This window comes from Daphnia carinata, chromosome 6 (genome assembly GCF_022539665.2).
Source record: "Daphnia carinata strain CSIRO-1 chromosome 6, CSIRO_AGI_Dcar_HiC_V3, whole genome shotgun sequence".
Classification (NCBI taxonomy): domain Eukaryota; kingdom Metazoa; phylum Arthropoda; class Branchiopoda; order Diplostraca; family Daphniidae; genus Daphnia; species Daphnia carinata.
Genome location: NC_081336.1, coordinates 5,345,191 through 5,353,372, shown reverse-complemented (window position 1 = coordinate 5,353,372; position 8,182 = coordinate 5,345,191). Strand labels below are relative to the sequence as shown.

Genomic DNA, 8,182 nt, shown 5'->3' with positions numbered 1-8,182 from the left:
ACGATTTGCCGTGAACTATAAATCGATCTGCGCCAAGTAACCTTCCACTCAGATTCACAAATTGTGTTGCGGTGGATCCATTCCAAAACTTGCCAGTTTGAAGTCTTCGTCAACAACCGCATTGGAAAAATACTTCGAAATACAGCTCGTCGACAATGGCGTCATGTTGCCGGAGATTCAAACTTAGCGGACCTCTGCAGTAGGGGTATCGACCCAAAGGACGTCAACGAATTGGTCTACTTTCATCGCGGGCCATCGTTCCTGAACCTAGACCCAGCAGAATGGTACACCTGGGAAGAAATAACGGAGCCAGAAGTACGGGATGTAAACGTGTTCCACGTCTTAGCAGTCAAAATGGAAGATGAGAATCATATCATCGACCGATGCGTCACACGTTTTTCCAGTCTTTGAGACTTCAACGAGTGCTGGCCTGGAGCAAAAGATTTGCCAACAACGCTAGAGCAAAACTACGTGATGAAAAACCAATTGTCGGAGAGTTGACTGTAGAAGAAATGGTAACATCGCTGACGAAATGCATCGTACGCGCGCAAAAATTAGCCTTTTCTGAAGAAGTCTACGCCCTTCGCAAGAATCTGGAATTACCACTCAGATCAAAACTTCGCACTTTCCAACCCTTCTTGGATGAAGTTGGACAGATGCGAATTGGCGGACGTATACTTCAAGCGCCGATCGACTATGCAGCCAAACACCCCATACTTCTACCAGCATCTCAACTTTTAACGAAAAGAATAATTTGGGATCACCACGTTAGAAACATGCACGTCAAGACAGAAAGATTGCTGACGGACCTCCGTTCTCGCTACTGGATACTTTCTGAACGCAAGGTGGTAAAATCTGTACTCAACAACTGCTGGCCTTGCAAGCGCACGTCGGCGAAGCCCAGCCCGCCGTTGATGGCTTCCCTTCCAATTCATCGTTTAACGCCTCATCTACCCGCGTCCACGTACACAGGGATCGATTACTTTGGCCCCTTGACGGTAAGAGTTGGTGGACGGGGAAGAAGACATGAAAAACGTTGGGTCAGTCTGTTTACGTGTTTGACGACCCGAGCAGTTCACCTCGAGGTAGCTAACGGTTTCAGTATGGATGAGTTCCTATTATGCTTCTCCCGTTTTACAAGCCTACGCGGAAAAGCGAAGGTCGTCTACAGTGACAATGGGACTAACTTTGTCACCGCCGAGCAGGAGTTACGGCAAGCCTTGGAAGAACTCATCAGTAAACACGAAGAGCTCCAAACAGTAATGGCTTGTCAACAGATTGAGTGGCATTTTTCTCCACCCCATTTCGGTGGTGTTTGGGAAAGGATTCTACAATCCTGCAAACGGGCAATGAAGACCCGCATCGGAAATTGCCTAGTCACGGATCAAGTGCTACGAACTGTAATTGCTGAAGTAGCAGCTTTATTGAACGCTCAGCCGTTAACCCACCTTAGTATGGACCCAGAAGACCCGGATCCGTTAATGCCAAATCACTTTTTATACGGTGGAGCTCGGCCATACTTGCCCCTACAATTGGCCGACGTGAAAGACTTGAACGTAACCAACAAGCAGTTTCAGCAAAGTCAAGCCATCCTTCAGCACTTTTGGAACAGATGGCTACGTGAATACGTTCCCCACTTAACCGAGAGAAGAAAATGGCAAGAAAAATAGGCCTAACGTCACCGTGGGAGATCGTGCCAGCGGGCCATGCTAGAGATCGACAAAGAAATCGCCAAATACTCCGAGGATCTAGACAATGTACGCGTCCACATCCGAACTGAGCAAAAGACCTCGATGAGTAAATTCATCGGGTCTCTTTTACGTAAAGTTCGGGAGATCGAACTCGATGCTCCGCCAGCCACGCCGGTCGCCACTCCAACACGTCCTACGTTCGTGGTCCCTCTACACACGCCCATCATCCTGTGCTTTTTGAAGTCACACGTGTAGGGACCGACATCCTGCAGACAGAAGATCACGGAGTGTGAGGAGTTCATGCTCCTCACAAACCAGGATAAACTGGAACTTTTCTTTGCCCAGCGACGGTGTTTTGCTTGCTTTGTTCCAACCGCCGTCGCCGAGCACACAAAGACCGCGGACTGTACCCATCCCCGACGTTGTACATTGTGCAACACACAAGATCATCATCAGATCTTGTGTGCGCCAAAAAGGGCGTACAACAACCTGCCCACTCACTAGGGTGGCCCATCAGCTGCTGGGAGAACTTCAAATCCATTTTTTTGTTTTTTTGTTGTGTGTTGCCCCACTAAGTGTGTCTCTTTGTTGTTTTCTTTATTTCTTTTCTTAATTTGCACCTGTGGTAACGGTGGGTCCCGCTGTCACCTACAGTTCTGCCCACGCGGGCAGTGCTGTAGGGGGCACGGCCTAGACATGTATTGTGTACCCCTTTAGTTTGCCTTTTACCCCTTTCTATGGGAAGGGGTAGTATTCTTCGGTGTTTCAGCCCTTAGTTCCCTGTCTTGTACTAAGTTTCCGACCTAGACAGTCCTCCCAACAAGTTGTCTTCGTTGTCTCGTTTTTTTGTGTCCCACACAGACAGTAAAGTATTGCGTCATAGTCTCAGTTCCCCATTTCTAAATCAAGCATTCCAAGGAAATTTGCGCTATCTTCCCATCCCGCATAGTTGCCGGTGTTCCTACTTATCTACTTTTTAAATCGCAGCGGAAAATATTCAAGGTCGCTACGGTGGCAGCAGCAGCCGCTAAAGGCTCTAAAAATATTTTCCGCTCCGATTTTTTATGTAGAGGAATAGGAAAATCGGCAACTATGCGGGATGGGAAGATAGCGCAAATTTCCTAGGAATAAAAATTTGCCGTTTTTAACTCAAAATTAGAGAGTGATTCTGCATATGGCATGATAAGCAAAATCCCATATTAGATTATAGTTTAAATGATGCTTTTTTTTAAGCCCAAAAAACGCCCTCGTAGCCCCATTTATCGTCGCGTACATGAGAGCCAAAACTGCCCCATTTACTATTGGGCCTCTCGACTGTCCGGAAACTTTTGCCAGCTATTTTAAACGGCCTTTCCCGTGAAAGAAAAATTCACAAAACAAATCATGTATAAAACTAATCTTAAGGAACAACTTCATTTTCAGAATCATCTATGTCCGATGATAGTATATTTTTAAGAGTTTAAAGAAAAACCGGTTTTTCCATAAGCCGCTCTCGGCTGTCCGGAAACTTTCGGCAGGTACTGTACGTGTATTCAATGTGAATGTAGTGTTCTAGAATCAGTTTCAATATCTACATTCAAACAGCATCAAATATACGTGTATTTAATGTGAATATAGTGTCATAGAATCATTTTAATGATCTACACTCAAACAGTATCAAATATACGTGTATTAAATATGAATATAGTGTGATACATTGAGTTTCAATATCTACATTCCAACAGCATCAAATATACGTGTATTCAATGTGAATATAGTGTTATAGAATCAGTTTTATGATCTACATTCAAACAGTATCAAATATAGGTGTATTCAATGTGAATATAGTGTGATACAGTGAGTTTCAAGATCTACATTCAAACATCATCAAATATACGTGTATTCAATGTGAATATAGTTTTATTGTTGCCTCTCCACGCGGTTGTAAGGGAAAAAAGAAGGAAAAATTAAACAACCAAAACACAAGTTGAAATTAATTGAAGTTAAGACGATGTATTCGGATACCGGAGCGTTGGTTGCCTGCCAACGAACGTTACGAATACAGATACACGCGAAAGGGGGTGGGGGGTCTACACGAGAGTCACACGCAATGGGTGCCAAACCACGCGCCTAGTGTAGAAAAAGAAAGGAAGTTAGAGTCGGGCGTCGTCACGGACCACTGAGGTCGAGTGAGGTCGGAACCCCTAAGCGCCACCCTTCGTTACCGACTCTCTTCCTCCGGTTGTGGCGTTGCCAGATGGTTTTAAAGGAGACGGTTTTGGCGAGCTCTAACTTGCCAACATCGACGGCCCTGCGCTTTGCCGTGCTAAGCGCATTTTCCAGCACCAATACGGATTCAAGTAGAAATAGGGCATGAGCTGGTCGATGGCGTTTGGTCCCGTTGGTTTGTATGTTCGCAGAACGGACGACTCCGTCGTCGCCGGGAAAGGTTTGAATAATCCTTCCGATAGGCCACGTTCCCCGAGGCGTTGCAGGGTCGATGATAACGACAATATCTCCGACCTGGAGGTTAGGATGCTCTTCGTACCATTTCTCTCGTTCAGTTAGGCTTGGTAGTACCTCTTTCATCCAGCGATGCCAGAACTGATCTGCAACTGCTTGCGCGATCCGCCACCTCTGCTTGGCGGTTAAATCATCCTCGGTGAAGACGTCGGGCGGTAGATTTGTGAGTTGCGCGGCCAAGCAATAGATGGTTAGGGGTCAGACATTCTGGATCGTCCGGGTCGTCGCTTATCGGAGTAAGCTTTCGGCTGTTCAGAATGTTGTCAATTAAAGTGAGGGCAGTCAATAAGATTTCATCGGTGAGGCGCTGGTTTCCCAGAACGGCCCGTAATGCGATCTTGGCGGCCCTTACCATTCGCTCCCACACACCTCCGAAATGGGGAGCAGCTGGCGAATTAAACACCCATCTGGAGGGTTGTCGGTTTAGATGTCGTAGGATGGCGTCGTGGTTCAAGTTCTAGAGACATTCGGCCAATTCTCTTTGCGCGCCAACAAAGTTTGTCCCATTATCGATCGAGGGCCGAAATGAAGGAACTGGTATCCATAGAGTACGCTATTTCGAGGTGCACACACCTTGACGTTAGGCATGTAAGCAAGCAACCCCAACGTTTAATCGTTCGGCGGAAAATAGTAACGTTGTTAGGCCCGAAATAATCCACTCCTGTATGGGTAAACGCGGGATACCCAACTTTCAAACGGGAAGTGGGAAGAGCAGCCATGATCGGTGTAGTCCCTTTTGCGCCTCGTTTCCTGCAGAGATAGCAAAGGTTGCGAACTCGTTGATCCGTGATGAGACCTTTGGGAATCCAAAACTGACGACGCGCCTCATGATGAAGCTCGCTGACCGAAAGATGACCCGATCGCGGTGTAACTTGAAAAGGATGAGCTGCGTCATCCTTTCAGAGCGGGGAAGAATGATTGGATGGCGGCTATCGATTGGTAGGGGCGCTTTGTCGATTCGTCCACCGACGCACATGAAGCCTCGGTGGTCGAGAAATGGAGCCAATTTAATCAACTTTGAATCCTTTTCGATTGGGCGGCCGGCCCGTAAATAGTTCATCTCTTGCTGATAGGCGTTCGCTTGTATCCGCTGGAGGATGAAGGATTTTCCCATTTGGACCTCATCGGCTGAGAGTCCATCCGTTCTTCGTTGATTGTGATCCCTCTGACTCGCGTTCCAAATAAAACGAAAGAGGTAGGCGACGGTGTTAAAGATGATCTGCGGTCTTGATTTCCTTTCGATAAGGAGGCCAATCCCATCAACTTCCCGCTGAACTACCCCGATCCAAGTCGTTTCTCTTATCTCCGGGTCGGTTTCGTCAATTACTGGAAGGGATTACAAAAATCGCTCAATTACATCCCTCGAGAACGAGCTTGGACAGTGACGGCAATGTTTTGGTCCAGCGGACCCAGTGGTCGATAAGATCCTGGGATAGTTCATCGTCCCTGTGAAATTTACGGCGCTAATTGTCTTACATTAGAACCTTTGCTTGGAAAACTATAGGGGCCAGGAAGCCGAGGGGGTCGAAGATGCTGAAGATGGATTTCAACAGATCCCTTTTAGTTCTTCCTCCTGGTTATGCTTTAGCACCAAGCACGAAGACGTCACGTCGAAAGTCCAAAACTAACCCAAGGGTTCGTTCAATAGGGTACTCATCCAAATCCATGTTGACAGAGGCTCCTTCCTTTCGTTGGCCGGGAATTGCCTGCCGTACAACGACGTTTGAAGTGGCCCATTGAGTTAAGGGAAAACCACCAGCCCTCAACGCCCTAGCCAGTTGATGTGCGGTCGAAATAGCTTCGCTTGTGGAAGGAAATGACGTTAACCAATTGTCTACGTAAAAGTGTCGGGAGATTTGACGTAGCAAGGGCTTTGGGTCTTCACTGTCCTTCACTGCTTGTTGCAGGGCGTAGGCACATATGGCTGGTGATGAGACGGCACCGAATAGGTGAATTTCCATCTGGTAAACTTCCGCAGGGTTTGCGCTACCCGGTTCACGCCAAATGAAGCGGAAGGCCGGCCCATCGGGAGATCAATTACTATGGTACTCGTACCTGGTGGAACATCTTTTCGATGTCAGCAACGAGTGGGACAGCGTGTTAGTGGAAACGGAGAAGCACGCCGATCAGGTTTTTCATGAGGTCAGATCCCTTCAGAAGAGCGTCGTTCAAACATGTTCCGTTGTGTTTGGCCAATAAATCAAACACAACTGTACACTTTCCCGGCTTGTTCGGGTTGAAGACTGGGTGATGAGGACAATACCACGTTCGACCGAGGGGTCCGGCGTTGATCTCCTCTCGGGATAGCTTGCGCGCGTGTTTCAAGCTGACGTAGGTATTGATGACCGACCCATAAACCTTGCCGAGTTCCTTGTCTTTAATAAGTTTTCTTTCCAGATTAAAGAAGCGACGTTGGGCGAGGAAAAGGTTATTTGGGAGGTCCGGATTGTCCATCTTCCAGAGTAGATTGACCTAGTAGCGTGCACCGTTATGTCTTGTAGTGTTATTCATAATCTCTCACGCTCTCCTTTCTTCTCGACGAATAGGCTTAGTGTCGTTCGGTTTCTTGCCGAATGTATCAGCCTCGACGAATTGTTGTAAAAGAACGTCACATTCCCTTTCTCCGCACCTCTCACATTCCCTGACAGGTAGGCACGAGGTGCTCGTTGGTCAAAAGGATCTTTGCGGGTTTCGAAGATTTCAATTGCGGACGGGTGGTCATGACCGATTAAAATTGCGACGTCCTCCTTTTTCGGTCGACAGATTTAGTTTCATCGTTAACCGTTCTCGTAGCAACTCGTTCGACTTTGCCTCGTAGATTGATGAGAATCGCGGTTTTCCCCCTTATTACGGATATTTCGCTTCCAAGGTCTAGGGGAGCATAGAGTGGATACTCTTTGCCGTTGGCCTTCAGGATCACAGGAACAATCGGTGGTAGACTGCTGCTACCTGCTAATTTAGTTGCGACGGAACCGAAGAATTTCGCAATCGTTGATCCTGGACCCGTCCTTTGAGGGTAGAGCCGTGGAGCGCAGTGCAGAAGTGGGTGATGGATGCCATCGCAGTCGGGCTTGGAGCAACGCTCGGTACGGGTGCATGCTCTGCTAAGGTGGTCGCTGCCTAAGCAACGAAGGCACAAGTTGGTTTCCTTCACAATTTGTGCTCGTTCTCCACGGGAATGTCTCTAAATTTTCTACAGTCCCTCAGACGGCGTGGATGCTTGCTGTTGCATCCCGGACATCTCGAAGCTGCGTCGTCGTTGTTCGATTTCGGGAGGGTTACGGACGTGGTGTTGAATACTTTAGGTTTATGTGGAGTACGACGTTTCTCCTCCGATGGTTTAATGTGCTGTCTATGAGGAGTTTCGATCGAACTCGCTCGAATAGATTGTTCAGCCATTGCAACTCCGTCGAGCCATTGATCGGAGTCTTCAATGGATGCGAGAGTGAGTTGCATTGCCCAACTCTTCTCGCCCCATCGACTCTTCAATGCTGGAGGAAGTTTAGAAATCAGCTGCGAAAGCGTGGTGTGGCTGTAAAGTTCCATTCCGTATCCTCCTAATTTTTGAGTTGCTACCACGGAGTGGGGATCGGCGGAGAAAGCCCGAAGGGCACTAAAATCGTTGTCTCTAAACATCCGCAGCTTGAGAAGGGATGAAGTGCAGGCTTGGGAGACAATCTGTGGGTTTCCAATCTCCGTTGAAGTTCGTTTAGCGCATGTTTTTAAAGCCCTGGGTTGAGAAGAGCTCCTCCGATGTCCTTCCTAATGGCCGGAGTTAGCGCGTCATACAGATGAGCGATGCGTTCTGCGTCAGAACTTACGGCATCGTGGACGAAAACCTTGAACATCTGTATGAACATCGGCCAGTTGCGAGGATCTCCATCGAAGGTAGGTGCCTTAATCCGGTATGGCTTAATACCAGGTCGATTCGTGACGGCGGGCGGAGTATTGATAGTGCGAATCCAAGCGTCCAGTGTGTAAACGGTAGG

General features: G+C 47.8%; 1 protein-coding gene across 1 annotated transcript; it reads left to right on the top strand.

Moving 5' to 3' along the window:
- The first annotated feature begins 512 nt into the window (after positions 1-512).
- LOC130692638 (uncharacterized) lies at positions 513-1,670 on the top strand. The gene has a single exon (XM_057515770.1). The coding sequence runs from the start codon at positions 513-515 to the stop codon at positions 1,668-1,670; it is 1,158 nt and encodes a 385-aa protein (XP_057371753.1).
- The last annotated feature ends 6,512 nt before the right edge of the window (positions 1,671-8,182 follow it).